General features: G+C 49.1%; 1 protein-coding gene across 13 annotated transcripts in view; it reads left to right on the forward strand.

The window, feature by feature from the left end:
• Window positions 1-23,528, forward strand: part of SUGP2 (SURP and G-patch domain containing 2) — a 28,997-nt gene continuing 5,469 nt past the window's right edge. For 4 of the 13 annotated variants that reach the window (XR_006342568.1, XM_043910854.1, XM_043910855.1 and 1 more), the window contains exons 1-8: window positions 174-408; window positions 1,828-1,956; window positions 5,665-7,272; window positions 9,750-9,921; window positions 14,619-15,106; window positions 16,144-16,255; window positions 20,254-20,765; window positions 22,595-22,656. Coding sequence is in view for 11 of the 13 variants with exons in the window: in XM_043910854.1 (XP_043766789.1) it covers window positions 378-408; window positions 1,828-1,956; window positions 5,665-7,272; window positions 9,750-9,921; window positions 14,619-15,106; window positions 16,144-16,255; window positions 20,254-20,765; window positions 22,595-22,656 (3,114 nt within the window). In the remaining 2 variants the exon portion in view is untranslated. Of the gene's footprint in view, window positions 137-173; window positions 461-499; window positions 870-1,827; window positions 1,957-5,664; window positions 7,273-9,749; window positions 9,922-14,618; window positions 15,107-16,143; window positions 16,256-20,253; window positions 20,766-22,594; window positions 22,657-23,528 lie in introns of those variants that run through there. The other 9 variants (XR_006342567.1, XM_043910853.1, XM_043910860.1 and 6 more) reach the window with 6 other exon arrangements.

Below are 23,528 nucleotides of genomic sequence, written 5' to 3' on the forward strand. Positions count from 1 at the left end.
CGGCGGTCTCCGGCTGCACCGCCCCTGGTCCCTTTCGGCCGCCGTACGTGCGCAGGCGCTCTGGCGAGGCCGCGCCTCGGCCTCCGTCAGCCCTGTGAACCGCTCCCGGGGTGACCAAGAGTGACCGCGAGTACAGGTAAAGCTGAGAGAGCCAATAGGTTTGCGGCGACGGCGTCTTTGTCTCCTTTTTCGGGTCGCTTCCCGTTGCCGCCGGCCCAGGGAGAGAAATTTTTTGCCTCGAGAGTGTCCGCCCTGAAGGTTGGGCAGTGCGCCTGCGCGAGAGGCTTTGGCGGTGGCCGCCTGCGCCTGTGCCTTGAGGCTCGGCCGCGGCCTGCGCCTGCGCGGCGCGGCGCTGCGGAGACCGTTGGCTTATTTGCATGTCCCCGCCTCGCGCGGTGGCGGCGGCGGGTGAGGAGCCTGAGGCGGTGGCGGGGGCGGCTCCGCGCGCGGTGGGCTCGGGGTGAGGCCCGGGCCCAGGCGTTGTCGGAGGGTGGGCCCGGGGGTGAGGGGGTTTGGGCCCGATCCCGGGAACCCCGGGTCTCCACGATGGCGCAGCGGGCTCGGCCCTTGGACTGCGCGGCGGACGCATCGCGCCCGGGTCGGCCTGGGGGGCGATCTGCGGCCTTCGAGGCCCGACGCCCCCTTTTCTTCGACCTCAAAGGCCGGGAGGAGGCGGGCCGCGCCTGAATGGGTTCATTCGTTCGTTCATTCATTCAGCCTGAGCCGGGATCGGCCCCTCTGGTGGGGTGATAACGGCGGCGGGGTGCCGACTCCGCCTCTTTAGACATTTTTTTAACTGGTTCGGTCCCCACAGCAACCCCTACCATGAACTTCCAGTTCCGTAGATGGGGAAGCGGAGGCACGGAGAGGTTAGATCACTTGAATTGATTCTGGGCCAGCTGGCCGGGACACCCTGCCCTTCTATAGCGGAGAATAAGGGGGCCAGGGGAAAGGCCTGAAGGATAGGGAAAGTGGGTAATGGTTATAAGAAATGACTGTCAGGCAAGGGCAGGCTTGGGTTTTGAGGTTGGAGGTTTCTAGATGGAAGGGATATCTTTCTGGGTAAGGACACGGCCACTGGATTTCTCAATATTGCATCTCAGCCTTTTTCTAATCGGTCTTCAGGGCTTTGTCCCCACAGGGAGTGTCCTGTTTGCCAGGTTCCAGCCCAGGCTGGTTGACCTTGGATGGGTCACTTAGCCTGAACCTCCCTTTTGCACTTTTGTGTAATTTCATTCATAATAGGCCCCACTTGTTTATGGGGTTGTTGCAGGAAGTTTTGAGGGAGTCCCTCCCCTACAACAGGAGCTGGCACAGAGTAAGCTCTGTCAGTAGGTCTTGTCACTAGTCAGGGATTTCTCCCCTCACTTGCTGAGACGCCTCTGTCAGAGGGCAAGTTAGCTCCTAGAGCCTCTTCGCCATGTCTGTGAAATAGGAAAATAGAAATGGGAAAAATCATGTTTTTCCTAAACATTTGAAAAGGTTTATGCTCCTGTTATGTGTGTTGCTTCATACAGTCTTTTAGCAGCCCCAGGAGACAGAGCTGCTTTTATAGCGCTTCTTTTAAGGGATTCTGAGAAAATGGCCTCAGAGAAGCAAAATAGATTGTCTAAGATCGACATCCTTGTCTTACTCCTTCTTAGCCAACCCACACCTGTGAGGTTCATGTGGGCAGAGCTCCCCTTAAAATAAACCAGCCTTCCTCTGAAGTGCCATACCAGATTATGGATTACTGCTTGGTTACTCTGAGGCTTAAGTGGAATAGATCAGGCTTTGTGAGCATTAGTTGTCACTGTTAGTGTCTTTTTACCCCTCTTCTCATTCCAGGTCAGAGAAACATGGCAGCAAGGAGAATTGCACAGGAGACTCTCGATGCTGTGTTGCAGGAAAAAGCTAACCGATATATGGACCCCAGTGGTGAGGCTGTAGGTGAAACTCTTCAGTTTAAAGCTCAAGGTAAATTAAAGTGTGTGGTTTTGGGGGGAGTGAGGCGGGTGGATGGAGCGTGTATTTAGAATTGGGGCCCAACCTGCAGTTCCTCAGATTGTACCTTCTTAAGTGGAGATAAAATTTTCTCTTGGTCCACCTGTTAAATCATTTCGTAGAAGGAGGTATTGTCATTATCCAGAGCTTCTCCCCAGTCACCCTGCCCCACCTAAAGAAGGGTTCTTAAATAAATTGCCTGACTCCATGCCCATTATCACTAGGCAGCTTTGAGTTCTTATCAGGTCTTACCTGGATTTTTGCAGTAATCTCCTCCTGAAATGTCTTTCACTTTCTGGCTTCATTCCCTCAAATCTTCTCTCCCCACAGATCTATTAATGCTAACTTTGCAGGACCAAGGCCAAGCTTAGGCTCTTGGGGCTCCCTGTTTTGGTTTTACATCCTCAGACAAGTGCAGGAGCAGCCCAGTAACTGGTATGCAAGATAGGAGGGCCTTGGAGCCTTGTGGAGCTGCTGAATGTAGGCCCTGCCTGAAACCATTCCTTTTGCAAAGTTTTGAAACATCATGTCAGCAGAATAAAAAATGGTCCTAGTGTAAATTGCAGGACAACTTGGAGGTCCTGTCCCACAGTGCATGAGGCTCCTAGCTCCCATCCTCTGCCTTAGGCCTGTTTCACTGACACTGTGTGCTTGTCTGTGTTGTGGATCCCTCATCTCAGCTCTGTGTGATTAATTCCCTCAGTCAGTAAGACCTGGTCCATAGGTGTCTTCCCCCAGGAGGCCCTAGTAGGCCTGGAGATTGATTTTACACTGTGTACTTGATCCCCTGCCATGGGCTGGCCTCCCCCGGGCCTCCTTTGGGCCTGTACTGTTGGCTGCTGCGCCAGCCCTTGAGCCAGCCTTGGTGTAGAGAAGGCTTCCTCGGTGTTGGCTGGATGAGTCTAAATGCTTGGGGTGGGGATAACTTATTATGTGCTTTGGACCCAGAGAAACTGAGGCTTAGAAGCTGGCTCCAAAGTCTGAGTTTTCAAAAATTGTATAAGCAGCAGACACAACCATTCCTGTTACAAAAGATTGGAAGGATTAAGTAAGTTAAGAACAGAATGTCGGGACTTCCCTGGCCATCCAGTGGTTAAGACTCCACACTCCTAAGGCAGGGTTTGATCCCTGGTTGGGGAACTGAGATCCTACATGCTGCACTGAGGGGCCAAGAAAAAGAATAGGATGTAAAACACCTCTTTGCTGCTTCCTTATTCCTTGGAAGTAATGGTATCTGTGGTGTTTTGTGCATCCTTTAATTCTTTTAGCCATATATGAATCGTGAATACTTCATGTGTTTTTATATATATATACACATATATGTTTATGTGCGTATGTAGATACATATATATGTATATGTAAAAACACGTGTATGTGTATATATATGTGTATATATATATATTTGGAGATTTGAATTGGTTTATCTTATCTAGAGACTCAAACACTAATACATATCTTAAGTTACCTCAGGGAAAGTTGGGGGAGGGGGAGACTATGAACCCAGTAGGATGCCAGATGGTTCTGGAACCATCTCTGTGTCATAGAGCTGCGTGGTCCATCGGTCAGCCTTTCTCTCTGCTGCATTTTTCTGAGGCCTTGTAAACCAGGTCCTGTTGGGCAGAATCCAGCCACTATTCTTCCTCTAATGCTCCCACCGTAACCAGGCCATCGGAAACCATCAGTATCTGGATTATCTTGGTGGACTCCTTGCTGGAACTTCCACTCTTGTCCCGTGCAGTCTGTTCCCCACACAGCAGCCAATGAGGTCATCCTTTTGCTCCAGACCCCCAATGGCTTTCTGTCTCATTCATAGTAAACTCTGGAGTCCTGTCATGGGCCTGGCTTGATCTGGTTTGCACCCACTTCTGTTTGCATCTCCTGTCATAGTAGTTCACTAATTTTGCTTCATGTTAGAATCCTTTGGGGGCTTTTTAAAAGTCCTGATGCCTAGGTCACACCCCATCCTAGTTAATTAAGTCAGGATGCCCCAGGGCTTCAGTGTGCAGCCGAGTCTAGGTTCTGCCTTCTTACCACTTTGTCCCTCCTTCCCTCTTGCGCTCTCACCACCTTTGTCCTGTGCTCATCTCAGGGCTTAGTCCTCACGCTCCCTCTACCTGGTAGGCTTCCCCATAGCTGCTCATTCTGACCCCTCACCCAGGCCTCTCCTCCTCAGATGCATTGTTTTTAGAGCTGCTCACCCTGACCAGCCTGTTTAAAAATGGCTTTTCCTTTTCACATTCCCGCTGGTTTGGCATTTCCTTACACCTGAAGAATTTTTGTTTATCACTTGGCTTCCTCAACTGAAAAGTCCAGGAAAGTAGGGACTTTGCTGTGCCTTTTCCCTGCTATAACTTCAGAGCCTAGAGCAGTGCCTATATACAGTGGGTGCTTAGTAAGTACTTGTTGGACAGATAAACTTGGATTTATACAAAGCCCTTGTTTCCTGTAGCTTTTTGACCCATCACTACTTCCTGGCATCTTTCTCTCTCTTTTACATTTGACTTTTTGACTAGGTAATAGATTCTGAATCAGAAAGTAAGAAAGGTGCTCTGTGCAAATGTCTCCCTGAGGCCCTCTGTTCCCATGTATCCACAGTTGTCTTCTGTTTTTGACTTCTTACAGTTTCTTTTTTCTTTTTGGCTGCAGCATGCTGCATGTGGGATTTTAGTTTCCTGACCAGGGACTGAACCCAGGTTCTTGGCAGTGAAAGCGTGGAGTCCTAACCACTGGACTGCCAGGGAATTCCCCTTACAGTTTCTGTATGCATGAATAAACAAATGCAAACATAGTTTCCTATTTTTCTCATTTCTGCGCAGAGGAGGACAAAAGCACATACTGTTCAGTTTCCATTGTGGTTTCTGCTGTTGTGGCCTGTTTAACTTCTGCCTTCCCTCTTATTTTCTCAGTCTCTTTTTTCAGGTATTGGTTGGCTTAATGACCCTTTCTGAGGGAGCCTGTCAGCCACCTTTGGATCAAGTGCTCAGCTAAGGTCCAGCCAGCAGTGGTGGCTGCAGTGTCAGATGTAGCTCCTGCCTCAGTGGCGCTGTGGGCCAAGAGTCCCTTATAGGAAGCAGGGGAGGCAGGCAGCCTCTAGAACGCCCGTCTGCTGTGTGATAGAAGTAGAAATACACAAGTGTTCCGGTGACAGTAAAGAAGACCAGGTTATTTGGGAACCAAATGCCCATCCCAGAGTCTAAAAGAAGGCTTGTAAAATAGAAAGTGAAGTGAAAGTGAAAGTTGCTAGTTGTGTCCAACTCTGCAACCCCATGGAATTCTCCAGGCCAGAATACTGAAGTGGGTAGCCGTTCCTTCTCCAGGGACTCTTTCCACCCCAGGGATCAAACCCAGGTCTCCTGCATTGCAGGCACATTCTTTACCAGCTGAGCCACCAGGGAAGCCTTGTAAAACAGAGGTAGGACAACAGATCTGAATGAGTGAGCAGCACTGCTGCCTAGCCTCCGTGGACTATCGTCAGGCCAGATGCAGGCCCAGTACTTGTAACTCTTCTGTTTGCATAAGTAGAAACCTAGATTTTTAGGTGAAACTACGCATATTCTCCATGTGAGTTTCTAAAATGCACTCTGACTGGGAAAGCACCCTGCTAGTGGTCTGCAGATCACCCACTTGCAGCCTCTGGTCTGACACATACCTTTGTGTTTCTTTTTGGATTGCTTATTTCAGATCTTCTAAGGACAGTCCCAAGAGCCAGAGCAGATATGTTTGATGACATTCACAGTGACAGCAGGTACACTCTGGGCGCATCTGTAACTCATCCTCGAGACACTGGGAGAGAAGGCCTGAGAGGTGATATATTTCCAGGACCTTCCTTCAGGTCAAGCAACCCTTCTGTAAGTGAAGACAGCTACTTTCGCAAAGAATGTGGTCGGGATCTGGAATTTTCCCACCCTAACTCCCGAGACCAGGTCTTTGGCCACCGGAAACTGGGACATTTCCGTTCTCAGGACTGGAAATTTGCACTCCGTGGCTCTTGGGAACAAGACTTTGCCCACTCAGTTTCTCAAGAATCCTCTTGGTCACAGGAGTATAGTTTTGGCCCTTCTGCATTACTGGGGGACTTTGGCTCCTCCAGGCTGATTGAGAAAGAGTGCTTGGAGAAGGAGAGTCGTGATTATGACGTGGACCGTCCAGGGGAGGCGGACTCTGTGCTCAGGGGCAGCAGCCAAGTCCAGGGCAGAGGCCGAGGTCTAAACCTTGCTGACCAGGAGGGTGCTATCTTGGGAAAGGGGGAGACTCAAGGCCTGCTCACTTCTAAAGCTGGGGTTGGGAAACTTGTCATGCTGAGAAACGTGAGCACGAAAAAGGTACCCACTATGAGTCGTGTCACTCCCAAAACTCAGGGCACTAACCAAATCCAGAAAACCACCTCAAGTCCTGACGTGACCCTGGCGACGAACCCAGGGACAGAAGAGGTCCAGTTCCCCACCCGGAAAGTCCCTCTGGGGCTTGATCTAAAGGATGTCCGGCTCCCCAGGAGAAAGATGAGCTTCGACATCATAGATAAGTCAGATGTCTTCTCGAGATTTGGGATAGAAATAATCAAGTGGGCAGGCTTCCACACCATAAAAGATGATGTTAAGTTTTCCCAACTTTTCCAGACTCTCTTTGAACTTGAAACAGAAACCTGTGCTAAAATGCTTGCCTCATTCAAATGCTCCTTAAAACCAGAGCACAGAGATTTTTGCTTTTTTACTATCAAATTTTTAAAGCACTCTGCTTTGAAAACACCCAGAGTTGATAACGAGTTTTTAAACATGCTTTTAGACAAAGGTGCTGTGAAGACCAAAAATTGCTTTTTCGAAATCATAAAGCCCTTTGATAAATACATAATGAGACTACAAGACCGGCTGCTGAAGAGCGTCACACCCCTGCTCATGGCCTGCAATGCCTACGAGCTGAGCGTCAAGATGAAGACCCTCACTAACCCCCTGGACTTGGCGATTGCCCTGGAGACCACCAATTCTCTCTGCCGGAAGTCGTTAGCTCTTCTGGGACAGACGTTCTCCTTGGCCTCTTCCTTCCGGCAAGAGAAAATCCTGGAAGCCGTCGGCCTCCAAGATATAGCTCCATCTCCTGCTGCGTTTCCAAACTTCGAGGACTCGACTCTATTTGGGAGAGAGTACATCGATCACCTGAAGGCCTGGCTGGTCAGCAGTGGGTGTCCACTCCAGGTCAAGAAAGCTGAATCTGAGCCAGCCCGAGATGAGGAGAAAGCGGTGCCTCCTGCAAAGCCTGAAATTCAGGCCAAGGCTCTGAGTGGTCTGAGTGATGGTAAGGAAAGCAGCAGCAGTTTCTGTTTGTTGTGATTTGTTTGCTTTTTTGTAATGCCTCTTATTCTCTTTGATATTTGTACATAGAAGTTCTTTAGCCAGTTGAAAACAAATCAAAATTTTAGGAGAAAACTCACAGTGACTGCCACTCATTCATACATGCCTGCCACTCTTTCTGTAAGCGTGTGGATGGATGTTGTACACAGTATTGCTTTACTATCTGGGTTGTTTGTATCATCTTACAGCCTAGGTTAAGAAGCCATGTTCCAAAAGTACCCCTTCTTTGCCCACCCCCCCCAGCCCCGAGTTATTACTCAAAAGGAAAGTAAATACAGGCCACAGTCTCGAAGGATCCCCCAGGCTTCTGAGGGGAAGAAATCACAAACCCAGCCCCACCTGTGCTGGGGTTGAGGGGCTATAGGAGAGGCCCAGCCCAGCATGGGGAGTCAGGAAGGCTGTTTCTGAACTGTTCTCAGGGCTAGGTGGTGGAGGCACCTTTCCACCTGCTCACTTTTCTAGACTGGCTAGAGGTGGAGAGATCACTTCAGTATACCTGGTAGCCTGCTGTTAACGAGTTGGCGTCCTGGGGAGGGGAAAGACAAAGAAGAAGGTAATAGAAATAGAAGTGACTGGCTGTGTAGTGTCCCTTCCCCTCCCCCTGCGCTCCGAGGATGGATATTTTCACAGCCCAGAAAGCCCAGAAGACATGAGCACACATAGTGGCCACTGAGGAAGTCCCTTTTTCCTCTGATACAGTTTTCGGCTTCCATTGCCCCAGTCAGGTTGGTAAGTTGCATTTGTCCCTGAATCTGTCTTCACCCTTTTGGAGCCCTGACTGCTACAGGTGCTGCGTAGGTCCCTCCATGGATGGGCGGCCGCACCTACTGCCAGAGAGGGAGCCTTTCAGAAGTGAGCTCAGGGCTGAAGTGGGACCTCTCTTCCCCACATCCCCCAGAATAGTGGGGTGGAAAGTCTGTGTATCAGTGATACTGAGAGGAGCGAGAAAGCCCCCCACAACCTAAAGTAGCCCGCCACTGCCCCCTGGCTACGCTGCTGCGCAGGCGTGCCTGTGGCTGCCACCTTGCTGTGCTGGAAACACTGCCGTCTGCTCCTCTGCAGGATTCTCAAAGGCTCTTTGCTGTGTCTGCAGCATTTGCTGCATCTCCCTTGATGTTGGAGTCATAGTGCCTTTTATTAAAGGCTTCTGAGCCTGAGCAGAGCTGAGTCCTTGTGAAATTGGCATCTGCCAAGCAGTGGCGCCTTGTCTGGTCGTCAGGGAGACGGCACCAGTGTCCATGTCTTATGGGGCACAGGCTGACACTACTTCCATTACTGTTAGAAATGCTGGGAGGATATCTTTGGTTGAATTTCTTGATTCTTACTATTCTTTTCATTTAAAAAAAATTGAATCCTCCTTTAAAGGAGATATCCACAGAAAGATTGCTGGGCCAAAGGTAAGATCCACTTTCAGGCCCTTAACTGTGGTCATTTTCTCTAGAGTTGGTTGCAGTGATGTGCAAATTTCATTGTCTTTGAAAGCCTCTGACTTTGAAGCTCTTACTGTTTTGTAAAATCATGTAAAACTAGCAGTTATATAAAGTGAGAGCCAACAACAAAAAAGAAAGTAATTTCAGAGGGGAAATGAAATGACAACTGAAGGATGGACGCATCCTGTGTTAAGAACTCACACTGATGTTGAGTGTATTGATACCATTCCACACCAAACTGGAAAACCTCTCCAGTTCAGGGCTGATGTTTTATTGAATGAATGAACAAATAGACCATCTGTGCTATTAAAACTAGCAAATATCAAAGGAAATTCACACTTAAAAAAATTTTTTTTTCAAACATTCAACAGATGCTTTCTATGAACACCTATCTTGGAACTATTGACTTTTTTTAATATTAACTTTTTAAATTGGACAATTTTTCTTTGTGAGCTTATGTATGTTTTCTGATTACGCATCACATGTGTTTATTTTTTATAGATAAAGCACACAAAAAAGTGAAATCCCTGCTAAATCTACCACCCATAGATAACCTCTGTTAACTTTCTGGTATATTTCTGTCTGAACTTTTTTTCTGTGTGTCTATTTATTTGTATCTCTTCTTCCTTTTTTCATATTACAAATTACAGTTTAGATATACTTTTTACATTATTTTATACCTAGCTACATTTTATGTCTCTCTGTTTTCCCCTTAATATTGTGAACAAGTTAAGCTGTATGCAAAAAGTGATAAGGAGTTGCTACATACCATTTTCTCCTATAGAATATTGCTCTGTACAGTCACTTAAGTTTGTGACTGTTTCTCTGCTAGTGATTGTGCTACTATAGCTTTTGAGAGGATATTTTGTATATTGGTTTCTAGAATAACAGGCTCTTTCCCTCTTTTCAATGCTGGTCTCTTGTGAAGGAGGATTTCAGTTGCTGGTGCCTGCTTAGGCTCCACCCTTAGGCTCTATCCTGATCTTCCCAGGCCCCATGTGGTCCAGTACGTTTCTCAGAGAAGACCTTCTGTGTGTTCCAGAGGTCCCCCAGCGAGCAGATCACAAGGTGGTGGACATCATTGACCAGCTGGTCGCACGTGTCATTGGAGGCAGCCTGTCTCCCAAAGAGAGAGCTCTTCTCAAGGAGGACCCTGCTTACTGGTAGGTCTCTAAATGGTGCTCTTCTGAATCTCACCTGTAAAGTACAGGGCAGTGTTTCTGTTGCTTTGATGATGTCCAGAGAAGAAAGTGAAGTGTTTATTTTGAGCTGTGGTGTCAGTCGGTAGGAAGAGTATGAGGGTGGGTCAGGTTCATATGGGTTCAGATTCCTTGTCTGTGCTGATTTGAGGATGAGGTGAGAGACGCGTGCCTTTGAGTGTAAGATGAGGAATACGTCACAGCAGTTGTTTGTGATTTATTGCTGCTCTCTGTTCAGCTGTCTTCCTTTTGTCTTATTGCCTCTTCGCTTGAATAGAACAGTTTTTTAAAATTAAAGTTTCTGCCATAAATATTAATACAGTATTTGCTTATTAGAAAAGGAAAAGAAGAAAGTTGGGCGAAGCCATCTGTGCTCTCTCTGGCGCCCCCTGGCGTTTGGGGGTGTTTGTTCGCATCTTTCTGCCCCTTGCAGGCGCTGTGGTCTTTCACACGGTTGTGGTTATGCTGTAATATGCCCTACTCCTTTTTCACAGGAAAGCGCTCGTGTTTCCTGCTTTTTGTAAACATTTCAGATGGCTGTGTTTACCGGTCTACAGAGTAGGTGATCAGTTTATTTAGCCATTCCTCTTTGTTGGATTTTTAGAATTTTTTGTTTTTTAAATAACATGCCCTTCCCTTATTTATTTAAATTTTTTAAGAAGTTATTTATTTACTTGATTGAGTCAAGTCTTAGTTGCCTCCTGTGGCATCTTTCTTTGAGGCTCGTGGACTCCAGTTGTGGCGCATAGACTCAGTAGTTGTGGTGTGTGGGCTTAGTTCTCTGTGGCATGTGGGGTCTTAGTTCTCCAACCAGGTATTGAACCTGTGTTGCACGGTAGATTCTTTATTTTTGTAAAAAATTTATTTATTTTTGGCTACGCTGGGTGTCTATTGCTGCGCGCAGGCTTTCTCTAGTGGTGGTGAGCGGGGATGGCCCTTCGTTGCAGGGCGCGGGTTTTCCATTGGTGTGACTTCTGTTGCGGAGCATGGGCTCTCGGTCCGTGGGCTTCAGCAGTTGCAGCGTGTGGGCTCAGGAGGCGTGGCCCACAGGCCTCATTGCCCCTTGGCTTGTGGGCTCTTCCCCAGCCAGGGGTCAGACCCGCGTCTGCTGCATTCACAGGTGGATTTGGACCAGCCGGGAGATCCCCGAATTTTCTGTTCTTGCTGTTGTAATTACTAAAGATGCTTGAAAGGTAAAAATCTCTGTGTAATGGTGCCAGAGCTTTGGTGCTTACCAGTATGATTTCCAGGAGGAGAGTTAGAAATTGTTATGGTTTTATTTTTACAGAATTCTTGAATTCACCTAGGCTATGTTCATATGTTGAGTAAGACAGGCATGTAACTTAAAAGTTAAAAAAAAAAAAAACCTAATAACCTAATTGCCCCAGTATCATTTACTGAATACTTTTTATTTAGCAAATCTTTTGCTTTTTGTGCACTTGGTACCATTCTAAGCACTTTACTGATTTACGCACTAGCTGGCCGAACCCTCATAAACAACCTCTTGAAGTAGATATGTTGTCATCTTCATAGACAGAAAACTTGAGGCTTAAAGAGGTCTCTTGCCTGGAGGATGCACAGCTAGTGGCAGACAGAGCTGAGATTCACACTCAGGCTCTGTGGTCTCAGCCAGTGCTTATGCTGAAGGAAGGAGTCTAGATAGCCTCAGACCGACAGATGAAAACAGGGACCAATTCCTCTGGGTAAGATGTCATGTAGACTTGAAAGACCCAGGGACAGTTTCCAGGGGATTGTCGAGGTCATTGGGCTGGAGGGAAAGGGGACCCTGAGAGGACTGGGAGCGTGTGTCCCTGCCCCGTGACCGCTGCACACTCCCCACAGGCTCACGGTCACTGACGGCTGGGGGTGGCGGACAGAACCAGAGCCAGGCTTGGGGGTATGTGTGGTGGTGGTGGGAGGGCCTGCAGATCAAACGTAAGCGTGTGTTTGAGGAAAAGCGGCATCATGAAAGAGGGTCATCAGACTCAGCAGATCTGACACCTAAGACAGGGTTACTCTAGGGTAGAGAAGATTGTCTAAAAGCACATATGTGATTAATAGTCTTAGATGGATAATAGCATAGTACATCCATGAAAGAGTAACTGCTTATTATGGAAAATAGCCAATTAAGGATCTTGGAATTGAAGAATGTGATTGTTGAAATCTCACATCAAAATATCAGTGGTTGGCTGATAGAATTGACCTGAATGAAGAACAGATTAGGGAGCTGACTCAGAGACTTGATCACCTGTGAACTCCTTCAGAATTATCCAGAGCCTATAAGAAGAGTGTGCAAACAAACAGTGTTAAAAAAAACAAACAGTAAACTTAGGTTTTTGGTGTATATGTTTAAATTCTTAAGTCAAAGTAGTACTTGTATGTGATATACCAAAAAAATCGATGTTATCACAAAAGGCAAAATGTTTCTGCCATGATCCATTCTCATGCCAGTTCCACTCCTTTTTTTTTTCTTTTGGCCATGCCAGTGCAGCCTGTGGGATCTTTATTCCCCAACCAGGGATCAAACCCATGCCCCTCCTACAGTAGAAGAGTGGAGTCTTAACCACTCGTCTGCCAGAGAAGTCCCTGAGTTTGCTCCTTAGAGACAGTCACTTTTAGTTCTTTAAGCTTCTTTTAACAGTTAACTGTTATATCCCTAGAGATGACACACCTATGCTGCTCTTTTTTTTTTTTTATTTAAATGCCTGAGCTGTGCGTCTTGTGAGATATTAGTTCCCCAACCAGGGACTGAACCCAGGTCCTGGCAGTGAAAGCACCAAGTCCAAACCACTGGCCCACCAGGGAATTTCTCAAAGCATTTTCTTCGTAACAAAAAGTATATAACTCAAGCCTCACAGCAACATGGTGAAGTGACTTATCATTATCACCCATCCGATCTTATAGGTGGAGAAACTGAGGCACAGAAAGATTCAGTAAATCTCCCAGCTAGTAGGTGACTATGCTGGAATTTGAACCTGGCAGGCTAGCTCGGGAGTATTTTGTGCTTTTGTTGTCATGCTCCACTAGAGCTGGGGGAGATGGGCTCGTGACTGATGGGTTGAACCTGCACTTGGCATTAGAATCGACCACAGAAAAGGGCCTCCCGTGGTGGGGATCTGGATCACCTGGCATTTACTCCACTTTCTGCCGTGGATAGGGGGCTGCATTTGACTTGAGAACTGGAGCATCTGTGTTGGTCCACCTTCCCTTATGTGGGAATCTCGGCTTGTTAGGGTGCAGTCTTTCAGGATGCTGCTGCTGGCCCAGCAGTGTCTAGGGCAGCAGAGGAGCCAGCACAGCCTGTTCCCCCAGGTCCAGGCGGACCTGGACTGTGCAGTGAGCGTCAGCAGGAGCTCCACGCAGAGCCGCCCACGAGGGACCCGCCACGTCACACAGAGCTGCCAGCATCCTGCTGTGCACTGCCACCTCATGGCCGGTCCGCCTCTGCCTCTGGCAGTGGGGAACCTCATCTGGTATATGTGCTGCCGAAGCGAGCACGGGGAACCTCCTCTAATGCATGACCTCAGCAGCAGACAGTCCAAGAGCCTCGTGAAATACTGCCATACTCACCAGACGCTACTTGTTCTTTAACACAAACTGAAGTTGAACATTCACAAAAACCTTGGTATGAATGAGGTCATGGAGAAAATTACAGACCGTCCCAGGAAAGGAAAATCATGTTGGCCACATTGTGCAATGCATAAAACTTGAAGCCAGCAACAGCCTAAATAAAACTAGCTTCTACTAACTTTTGTATGAAAGAGAATTCGAATTGAAATTAGAAACTCTTCAGAAGGAAGTAGCAGGTTGGGGGAAAGGTACAACCTTGCATGTGTTTATCAGAAATAAAGACTGAAGATAACCATTCAATTCATGAGGCAAGGAAAAAATGGTGAAAAAAGCCCAGAGACTAGGAAAGAACGGTTAATAGAGATGAAAGAAAGTGCTAATGAAATGGTCTGCAAAGTAAATAATGTGAAAGACCCCTCCATTGCTCTTTCTCACCCACTCCTTAGAGCAAATTCTTATGTTTACTTCTTATTCTTTCAACCTGTGTGAAAAAAAACAAATATACATGGATGTTATGTACACAAAGACAGTTTCATAGGGTGTGTTTCAATGTTGGATTTCTGTAGCTTGTTCTCCATGGGCTGTATCACGGATCTCTTTCTGTGTTAGTACATGTAATGTCAGTACATGTAACTCAGACTCCTCTTTTCTGTACTCTTCTCCTTATGACTCTGGCACATGATTTCACATCAATGGCACGCTGTCCTTAATGATGTAATTAAAAGGTCGCTGAGTGTCCACCACTTGAAGGGTGTCACCTCCTGAAGGCAGTGTCTGGGAGCAATCCCTGCCATTCCCTGGCAGCAGAGGGCTTCTGTGTGAGCCTGCCAGGAGCTGTGAGCTCCTTCATGGTGCTGAAATCGAGGAGGAATCAACCAGTGCTCCATCAAAGCTCCTGATCACCCTCTGGTCACTCTGAGCAGGACACATGCCCAGGGCCCAACACTGGGTCCTTGGTAGAGCTGGGCAGAGCCTCTCCATCAGCAAGGAGGCCACCAAGTGGAAAGAGTTTGCAGAAGTGTATTCACAGCAGCAATTTGGCTGTGCTGGTATGTTCACAAATGTCCTGCTGTTCCTGTTTTGTTACATAGGTTTTTGTCTGATGACAGTAGTCTGGAGTATAAATATTACAAGCTGAAACTGGCAGAGATGCAGCGGATGAGCCAGACCTTGCCAGGCACAGATGAGAAGCCGACGGCAGCAGAGTGTGCGGTCCGGGCGATGCTGTACGCCCGGGCAGTCCGCAGCCTCAAGAGGAGGCTCCTCCCAGCGCGGCGGCGGGGACATCCTCGCACTCACGGGCTCCGGGGCTGCAAAGTGAGGAGAGCCACCACTGGGACCCAGACCCTGCTCTCCTCAGGCACCAGGCTGAAGCACCATGGCCGGCAGGCCCCAGGCTCCCTGCCGGGCAAGCCGCCCCAGCCGGACAGAAATGATGCTGCCAAGGACTGCTCCCCAGAGCTGGCTGGACCCTCACCTCGGGACCCCAGCCCAGAAGCCTCCGGCCCATCCCCCAAACCAGCAGGCATGGATGTCTCTGAAGTCCCTCAGACCTCTTCTCCCTGCCTGTCTGCTGATGGTGAGTGCTCACCCCTGTCCCCGTCCTTTGGGCCCCAGCCCCAACTCTGATCCATCCCCAGGGGTCTCTGCAGAGTCAGGCAACTTCAGTGGGCTGGGCTGGGCAGGGCAGCAGGCGGCAGCAAAAGGGATCCGGCCAGGATGGTGCACACCGAGGCGCTCTCCTCTCGCCTCATCACAGGGCTGGTGCTGGAGTCCTGCTGCCCCCTTCCTCTTGTCCTGAGTGCGGAGCCCGCAGGAGTGCTGCCGCTGAGTCTGCGCCTCCCTGCACAGTTCCCCTGCTGGCCAGCAGGGCGTGCCATGTGCCCGTGCTTGGGGCATTGAGCTCCTTGATCCCAGTCTCTATTCTTGCCCCTTGTACTTCTCATCGGGCGGCCCTGGTTTGCATTCTGTTTCCTCTTCCCTGCTAAGCTCTCTCGTCTCCTTCCTTTGAGTTAGGTGGCTTGCAGCTTCTTCTGTTTCTCCCAAGCATTGCCTTCTCCTTCCACAACAGGGCTGCCCTGTGGCCAGTACTTCCCCTCAGCACTAGATGGGAATGTAGAGGAAAAAATCTACTCAACTGATAACATTTTTCTAGTTATTGCTGTGTAACAAACCAGTGCAAACTGTGACTTCAAACAGAAGGCATCAAATGTTGTTTCAAGTCGCTAGGCTGGGCCTGCTAGCTGCAGGCAGTGGCCAATAGTCAGGGACTGTGAGCTGAGGAAATGGAGCTTGTGGGCTACATGCTGTCACCCCCCAGCAGTAAGCCTGATGGTTCACTTGGGTATCCAGGAGCTGCAGAGGAGGTGCTTGAGGCGTCTCAGGCCCAGGCTGCACATTTCTGTCACATCCTCAGTCAGAGCGAGTCCCAGGGCCAGCCCCAGTTCACAGGGAGGAAGGAGAGTCCACCTCTGCTGTGCAGAGCGGCAGGGGCACGTGGCAAAGGGCCAGACCACAACCACGGGCCGTCTTTGTGATCAGTCTCCACAGCCCCATGGTGTTCACGTGGAGATTGGCAGCTCAGAACCAGGACATGACAGTTGCTTTATTTTGTAGTTGATACGAAGACAATGGAGACTGCAGAGAAACTGGCCAAATTTGTTGCTCAGGTGGGACCAGAGATTGAACAGTTCAGCATAGAAAACAGCATTGACAACCCTGACCTTTGGTACGTACCCATCACACCCCTTTGATTTATGTTCACCTCATGAGTGTCCTGAGAGCCCACAGAGGGTCGCCCCCAGGATAGATCATGACTTCTCTTCCACTGAGCTCAGGGCTTTTCAGGAGAAGCATCTGTCTGGGTTTGTTGGAGACCTGCCCTCTTCTGGGGCGTCAGGAAAAGCCACCCCCAGAGGGAAGTTTAAGCTGGATCCAAAGGCTCAGTGGGTGTTGGTCAGGGGAAGGGGGAGAGAATGCCCTGGCAGCAGGATGTGTAGGTTCCCCAGAACCTTTGCAGAGGCAAAGAGGAGAGTGTGTCCTCGCCCGTGAGTCTGAGGAGGAGGGTACTGTCCCTGCTCATGCTGGCAGCTCTGGGCAGGATGAAAACGTGCTGCTCATGAAGCATGATGATGGGTTTTGGTCCAGGTGTGAGCAACAAGCACTTTGCCGTAGTAGTGGCTTGGCACCCTTGTCCGCCTTCAGTGGGGTCAACATTCAGCATTCTACAGCCCGAAGGCCATAGAACCCACCCTGCCTGCGGTGCGAATTCTCCTTAAGGGGGAAGCCGCCTGAGGGCCATGTGTTCTCTTTATTGAGCCTTAACTTGGCTGAGCTCCCCTTGCATTGGGAGGGATTCCCATGCTATATGGATTGCATCCTACTGCCAGCCAGGGGTTCTGGACCCTTGCCCTGTTCCCAACGTGCTAGAGAGTTGTGCCTTAGTTTACTTAAGGATATGGTTAAAAATTTTACATTTCCTGGAACATTTCTGGGAGTCAGCGTGTCTAAGCTCTTCTAGCAAATTTGGATGTTGAGGGACTTCCTTGGCGGTCCAATGGCTAAGAATCTGCACTCCCAATGCAGGGGGCCCAGGTTCAATCCCTGGTCAAGGAACTAGATCCCACATGCCACAAATAAGACCTAGTGCAGCCAAATAAATGTATATTTGAAAAAAATTTAAAAAAAAAAAAAAAAATTTGGATGTTGAGTAGGTCCTGCACTGGGTACCTCTTACTTCTTGTGAGGCCCACACCAGCCACGTGGAGCACTGGTGGCCTTGTAGGTACTCAGCCTAGTACTGCCTTTTACAGGCCTTGGGGCTGCTGGGCCTTACAGATCTTAGAGCTGGGCTGCTACCGCATGCAGGACCTCACACTGGCAGGCCCAGGCATAGGCGACAACTCGGTGAAGGGCAGGCTGGAGCATTTCAGCGGTTTTCTTTTTTCTCCCAGTGCAGAAAGAGAACTCTGCATTGTCCTGCTTACTTGGCACTGGCAGGGCTTGGTGTTATTCCTCAGCCTCTGTGGCAGCCTTTTCTGAGCAGTGTTCTTCAGAAGATGCTGTCCCCTTTGTCCCCTGCAGAGAGAGACCGAAAACTCCAGCAGCCTCAGGTGGGGTGATGCATTTTCACCCCCATTGCTCGTAGGATAGTTGGAAAATGACTGCACCCAACACCCACCTATTTAGTAAAAGGCAAGATGACTTTGTGTTTCTTTCCCTTAGAAGAATCACACCTGCAATGTGTGTAGTAGTTGCTACAGTTAATTTCATTTTGTGTTTGTGGTTATGTCATCAGTTTGACACAGTCAAGTTCATTTGCTTCTGCTGAGAATCTATTTGAAGGCTTTTTTTCTTATCCTTTTTAATTTAATTTTTAAAATAAGTCCAGAATTTGTATGGCTCTAAAGTAAAAATTACAAAAGGTAAACTCAGAGAAGTCTCATTCCCCCCATCCATCGATAATAAGAAACCATTTTCATTTATTTGTAGTGTGTGTGTGTGTGTATTTCCCTCTTAGTTCCCACAGCACAAGTAGGTTTCTGCATGTAATAGGGCCTTTTGTACCTCGCTTTTTTCCCTTCACAACACGCCCTGCCCCACCGGTGTCCTCGCTCTCCAGGCTGTTGTCTTGTCCTCCCTACACAGCCACATCTCACCCTGCTCCCAGTGTGCTTGAGAATACAATTAAGAGGGCTTCCCTGGGGGTCTGGGGGTTTGAGAGTTTGCCTGCCAGCACAGGGGACATGGGTTCAGTGCCTGGTCCCAGAAGATTCCACATCCCCTGTGCCGCAACTGCTGAGCCTACGTGCCACAACTACTGAAACCCAAGCACCCTGGAGCCCGTGCTCCGAAACAAGAGAGGCCACCAAAATGAGAAGCCCACCTACCTCAAAAGAGCAGGCCCTGCTTGACGCAGCTAGAGAAGGCTGCACACAGCAACAGAGACCCCGCACACAGCAACAGAGACCCCGCACAACCAAAATTAAATAAATACATCTTGGAGAAAAAAAGAGTACAATTAAGAGATCTGCATGGGCTGGGCTTGCAAAGGGATCAACCTGCCTTTGGCAGGAGGTTTACTGCACCTTCTTTGGAAAAGAAGAGACATAAAAAGAAACAGCTTGTTCAAAGTCCAAATTCTTACTTTATGGATGTAAAAAGTCCAGGTAGCTACAAGATTACCCTGGTTTTCAGCCATGCTCAGACTGGTGCTTTGTGTAAGTTGTTCACTAGTGTGGTGTCAGCCAACAGGAGAAAAGACCAGATTCACAGAAGGGTGTTCATGTAGAAAAGCAACACTGATGATCCACACACCTTCCTGAGCTCATGTTCTGTCACAGGAAGCCCTATCAGTTCAGTAATTCCAGTTCATCTGCCTAGATTAACTAATCATGTTTAATTTTGTAAGGTATACAACTTGCTCTCCTATTTTGATGTCAGTTTTTCAATAAAGTTTTGATTATGGGTGAAAAAATACAATTAAAAATCCTGTAGCACAGAACCAATTTAAATATTTTTCTAAAAAGCTGCCTGTTGTCTCAACACCATTTGTTGAAAAGGTGGCTTTTTTCCCACCTTCATCAGATACTGTGTTTCTGGTCTTTCTCTTGATCTGTCTGTCCATAGGCCAGTATCATACTGTTAAAACTGTATAGGCTTTACACACCTTGTAATATGTGGTGGAGCTGGGCCTCTTACTGATCTTGTTCCGGGGCTGTTCCTAGATATTCTTGCATACTTATGTTTCTGTATGCATACCTGGTGACTCAGATGGTAAAGAATCTGCGTGCAGTGCAGGAGACCTGAGTTTGATCCCTGAGTCAGGAAGATCCCCTGGAGAAGGAAATGGCAGCCCACTCCAGTATTCTTGTTTGGAGAATCCTATGGACAGAGGAGCCTGGCAAGCTATAGTCTATGGAGTCACAAAGAGCTGGACACTACTGAGACATGTTCCTCCACTTCATGAACTTAAGAATCACGTTCAGATCCAGAAAAAAAAAAATGATGCTTTTACTTTTATACAGTAATAGTTAGTTAGGGAAGAATTGACTCCTATGAGGCTGAGTTGTCCTTTCCAAGAACAAGGGCTGTCTTTCCTTTGGCCCAAGTATATTTTGTGTGTTTTTGGTTTCTCAGCACCAGCCACACCTCCAAGCTATGACTAAGGCCATTGAACTCTGAGGTGCAGAGAGGCCTTGTTGCCCCCGTGTTCACACAGCTTTGTTGCAGGACGTGAGGCAGGAGGTGCTGTGGTTGACACACCTTTCTCCATCTCATGGCTGGAGGGCGGGAGGAACAGAGAGTCACAGCACACGCAGGCCTAGAGTGGCCGGTGACGTAATTAGAGAGAGATGAGGTAAGGCCCAGGCCAGATCTCCTGGGTGTGGTGTTGGAGCTCGTTCCAGCGTGTTCCCTGAATGTCACTGCATACCTTGTTCTTCTAACTCCCTCCCCAAGAAAGCAGTTAGGCCTCTTATGTTTCTGGCTCCTTTGTTAAATTAGTAATACTCCTCAAACTTTCTATCTCATTGTAAGGCTGACCATCAAGAAAGAAAGGCTGCCTTTCTACCACAGCCAGTAGAAAGAGGCCGTGTGTCTGCTTCTTTGTGCCACCCCCCCCCCCCCCCCCCCCCCCGTTCTCTCAGGTCCATTTGGACAGTTTCAGCAAATAGGAATGTTTAGAGAACCCTCTGGTTAAACCAGTGTATTTCATCCTTATCCTAGGTTTCTACATGACCAAAATAGTTCGGCTTTCAAATTCTATCGAAAGAAGGTATTTGAACTGTGCCCGTCGATTCGCTTTACGTCATCTCCACTGACGCTCCATGCCAGTGAGTGCGCTGATTCTCAGGAGAGCCCCCTGGGGCCCCCGGAAGGAGAAGGGGAGTTTGAGGATGAGCCCTCTCAGCACGAGGCTGAGCTGGAGAGCCCAGAGGCAATGCCTGAGGAGGAGGAGGACGACGACGACGAGGAGGATGAGGAAGGGGCCGAGGAGGCCTCCCCTCCTGGAGCGGCCTCCAGGCCGGCAGAAGGGGCCAAGCCTGAGGGCTCGGAGGGCAGCCCCCCAGCCGACGGCCTCCTGAGCGAGATGGCTGAGGACAGCCCGGCGGGGGGGCCTGCCCTGTCCCAGGCGTCCTCAGGGGCCTGCTTCCCCCGGAAGAGGATCAGCAGCAAGTCACTGAAGGTTGGCATGATCCCGGCTCCCAAGAGGCTGTGTCTTATCCAGGAGCCCAAGGGTGAGTGCCTGGGTGTTGGTCCAGTGGCCACAACGCTTCTTCTGTTTAATACCTGAGGAGGGATGGTGCTCAGCTGGGGGCCATGGAAAATCGTGGAGACATGGCCTGTTTTGAGGAATTTACCTGACACCCCCCCCCCCCAGCCCAAGTTTAGCTGCAAGATGACTGGCTGGCCCCTGTCATCCCTTCTGCCTCTGATTACTCCAGCTAACCTGGGCATTACCTTTTAGAATCGCCCCCAGGGCCAACACAACCTGGGGCTCTTTGGTCTTGTATTTTATTTAACCTAAAATAGTCCTATTGGTCTTGCACACAGTCCAAAATGTTCATGAGAAACTGACGTTTCCAGTTGGTCCAGAGATGGCACTCTAAGGAGATGCTGCCTTTGGCTTCTAGCACCCCACATGTTGCTTGTTATTTTCCGTTATTGCTCAGCTTCCAACAGGGGAGTCCTGGCTGTGGAAGGAACAGACCTGGGTCATCTTGGCTGTTTACTGCCTGTGATCTAGAGGGGTGCCCAGCTTTCTGAGCACTGCCCCCAACCCCCCTCCTGCAAGGCCCCAGGGTAGTGATACCTGCTTGATGATGTTGAGGCAGGGGCCATGGAGCAGTCTAGGGCAGCAGTTAGTGGGACCTGTGGAGCCCACACTCTGCCAGCCTTGGCCATGGAAGGCCATCTCCTGCTCACCTATAGGGAGGGTCAAAGTTCTTGAGGTACAATTTACCAGCAATAAAAGCGCACTCTTTTCAAGTGGCTAGTTCATGGAGTTTTGGCAAAGGTGTATAGGCATGGGCCGCCTGGCACTACTGAGCTGGAACTTCTTCCAGAAGTGTCTCTCTGTCCCTCCACAGTCTCCTCTCCTACCTGGCCGCAGCAACCACTGACCATTTTCTGGCCTTGTGGTTTTGCCTTTTTTGGACTGTCAGTAGGTAAATCACATCATGTGCCACTTTGGGTGGGCTCCCTGCTACCTACCCAGGCCTCCACACAGCCAGGCCTGGGCCATGTTTCTCCTGTGGGGCTGATCCTTCGATGCTTGTGTGAGAGGAGGTGGTTTTGGTGAACAGTGCTGCAGTGTGTGTAGAATCTATGTGCTCTAAGTCATTGAGAACATCATATTCACACCCAGCAGTACCAGTCTAGTTTCTCCTGCTAACAGCTCTCATGGTTTCTGTTTAGAAATGTTGTTGCAATCGATTGCTAACTCTCTGTTAAACTCTTCTGTCCTTCAGAACTTACCAGAGGGCAGTAGCACATCAGAATACTTGTTATGATGGCCTTCATGGGGCAAAAGTGGGATTCTTTCAGTTTTAGAAGCTCTCAGTTATTTGATAGGGTGGTTGATGAGATAGTACCAGACCTGCTAGTCTCTTCCTTTGTCAAATATAATAATAATAATGATATGATCTAGTGCTCTGTATGAGAAGTGTGATTGTTTTTACTGGAAAGTTCTGTGTGGACTTTAGTTCTTTATCTACGGAATACTTGCAGAGACATGGAAGAGGGCACAGTGTCACAAATTGGTCATTTGTTAAAGCAAAATGCATTCCTCCAGTCACAGAAAGCAGTGCATGTGTTGGGTCCATCATCGTAAATGTGGCAGTCACACTTAAGGAGACTCCCCCACAGCAAGGCAGCACTCAGCTGAGCCTCTGTGTTCGTTTCTGCGCTCTGTGGGGCAAGCGACTGGCCCCAAAGTACAGCTCCTAGCTGCCTCTGTCGGCAGAAAGGCTATTAGCCAGAGCTGCAGCGTGCTTGTCTTCCAAGTGTCAGTAATTTGGGGAAAGGACATGTGTATTTGTATATGTACATTTCTTTTGTCTTCCAGTTCACGAACCAGTTCGAATTGCCTATGACAGGCCTCGGGGTCGCCCCGTGTCCAAGAAGAAGGTGAGCATGGCTGAGTGTCCTCACATGTGACATAGAGCTTGCCCGAGTTCTCAAGGGTACTGGCTGCAGGCTGTACTCACTCTGCAGGCCAGGTGTCAACATGCAAAGAACATCACACAGCCTTATCTCTCTTAAAACTGTTTTGCATTGCCCAGAGCACAGGATGGAGTAATTAGTCTACTTAATGGATGGGTAAGGCCTGATGTGTGCAGTGGATCAGAGAGATGAACAAGATAATGTCTCAGCCATTGAGAGGTTAAGATTTAGTAGACTATAATTGTGGTTAAAAGAGTGCGTGGCTTTGCTGGTAAGCTGAGCGTGTGTGTGCACGCATGCGTGCGCAAGTGTTCATTAACGAGCCAGCACCTCCCTCCCGTGCTCTTTTCCGTCTGGCCACCCAGAGGCAGCAGTGAGCAGGGCTGTCAGCAACAGAGACGTGCAGAACGGAGAGTGGTGGGTGAGGAGGAGCACGGTGGGAGGCCTGAGAGAAGCCCCAGGGCAGACACAGGTGGGGAGCAGAGCGGCGGGGGTGGGGCGCTGAGGTGGAGGTGGCAGCAGCCGGGTCAGTGGGGCCTGTAGGTGGGTGTCAGCGCTGTGCCCCTTCTTTGGGGAGGTGTCAGGGAGCCAGCCCTGGTGGGGGTTTGGGTAGAAGACATGGTCATTAGGACTACTGTGCAGAAAGCAGCCTGTGGGCTAGCGGGCCAGGCAGAGCTGAGGCCCAGGCGGGGTGAAGTGGAGTTGGTGGGACTTACGGATGCACTGAACGTGGACCAGAAAGCCAAGAAGAGTCCGGGGTGACTCTGGGGTTGTCGGCCTGGACAGTTAAGGGAACAGGGCTGCTGTTGACTGAAATGGGGTGCCCCTGTGGCGGG

Source organism: Cervus elaphus, chromosome 9 (genome assembly GCF_910594005.1).
Source record: "Cervus elaphus chromosome 9, mCerEla1.1, whole genome shotgun sequence".
NCBI classification, from domain to species: Eukaryota; Metazoa; Chordata; class Mammalia; order Artiodactyla; family Cervidae; genus Cervus; species Cervus elaphus.